Below are 1,682 nucleotides of genomic sequence, written 5' to 3'. Positions count from 1 at the left end.
GTGGTTGTATGGGGCCGTTGCCATTGTATGTAGACAGCCACATCGTTTTTAAATTACTTGACACGCTTTTTTATATCAGCAAGCTGGGGATACTCGATATAGTTGTTTCTGCCTCCAAACATATTGCCTTCTCCAGGATAGACGTCAGCTTCCATTGGCTCCTGGACATCAGGGCAAATGCGACCCGCACTCATGTGGTAAACGTCGGCTCCATAATCAGGAAAGACTCCTCTGGCCACCAGGACATCAGGCACGATGGGAATCCTCTTGTACGAGCAAGTCCCACTAGCCATGACGGACGCGGCTCCTTGCTACTGGGCGACGGCAGCTTTGTGGGCAGAAGGATTAAAATTCCTCTCGGCACCATCCAAATACTCGGCAGCATCAGGGAGCAGGCAGTCTATCACTTAGCTGGCTGGTCCGTCAGCATTCTGCCATATCAGTATCTGGCAATAGCAAGTATACGGCCAAGAAAACAGAAAGGGAATATTCCCAGGCAGTGAGCAGAGGACACACAAACGGACATAACTGAACATAAGATACTCCGGGGCGCTCGGGAACATTAAGGCAGCAGATTCTCCTAATAAATTACACTATTCCAGATTGGCAAAGTAGCATGGAATGAAGTCAACATGAACATGAACATGTCCTTCAAAGTGCACTGTACTTGGCAACTTAAACCATGAAGAATTGGTAATGAAACCTAGTGCTTGATGCGTCTCAGAAGCTTATATATAATGAATATATACCAGAATCGTAAGACATTTATAATAGTCTTGGATCAAATGCCCCCCCCCCCCCCCCCCCCCACCAATATCTGTGCAATCTCAGTTGATATGGACACTAAGTACTTATATAGGAAAGAGTGGACCTTAAGAGCAGAACATAAAGGCAAGCTTATGAAGCTATAATTAAACAAGCCTATATCTTGGAGTCCCTTATTACTAAAATGACTCGCGATTCAACACTTATTAAATATCTTTAGTATTAATTTTATCTTAAGCCATTATTATTAATGACTCGTTGTCCTTGTGAAGTACCTAATATTATCTAAATCTTGTGTTAGTTGGTCACTCATGGCCCCAGCATGAGCCAATGCCGAGATCATGAGGCCCCAACTTAACAGAGCAGCATAGTTACAATGCATTATAGGCAAACTTATTGTGCCCGGCTTGCCCCGATCAGGTCTCAGTGTGGCTAAGCACTAAGACAAAGAAAGGCAAGGACATCACACTAGCCGCTAATACTTTGGCGTTAACATTACGGGTAAATGCGATATGGTAGATTTGAGCTTGGCCCACTGCCTTCGTATATACTTTAGTGATTTTTTTTTTTTTTTTTTTTTTTTTTTTTTTTTTTTTTTTTTTTTTTCGTGGTAGACATGTGAGGAACAGATTGTAAAGTCGCGTCACTAACTGGCCTTCTCCTGTCACCATCCTCTGTTGGACCAGGGCTTCGAGTTAGGACTCCAGCGCGGGTAGCAATTTTATTATTTTTATTATTATTATTATTGGTAGTATTATTATTCGAATGTCTGGCATGTTATGTATAAACTAGTGGCTAGCTCTTACCTAGTAATTATTCCTCAGAACATTCTCACCATTTGCTCAGATATTTAGGAAATGTGGCCACTGTTAACATTTCAATGTATTATAATTGCTCAGTTCATTTAGACTGGCTTT

At 42.0% G+C, this 1,682-nt stretch overlaps 1 protein-coding gene across 1 annotated transcript in view; it reads right to left on the bottom strand.

Moving 5' to 3' along the window:
• LOC122248912 (uncharacterized) overlaps nucleotides 1-293 on the bottom strand; it is a 30,474-nt gene extending 30,181 nt beyond the window's left edge. The window contains exon 1 of the mRNA XM_086532494.1: nucleotides 58-293. Within this exon, the coding sequence (XP_086388620.1) occupies nucleotides 58-293 (236 nt within the window). The remainder of the gene's footprint in view (nucleotides 1-57) is intronic.
• Nucleotides 294-1,682: the final 1,389 nt, after the last annotated feature.

Source organism: Penaeus japonicus, unplaced genomic scaffold (assembly GCF_977035675.1).
Source record: "Penaeus japonicus unplaced genomic scaffold, GWHDUDI00000001_assembly GWHDUDI00000037, whole genome shotgun sequence".
Lineage (NCBI taxonomy): Eukaryota > Metazoa > Arthropoda > Malacostraca > Decapoda > Penaeidae > Penaeus > Penaeus japonicus.
This window is presented reverse-complemented; position numbering and strand designations above follow the sequence as displayed.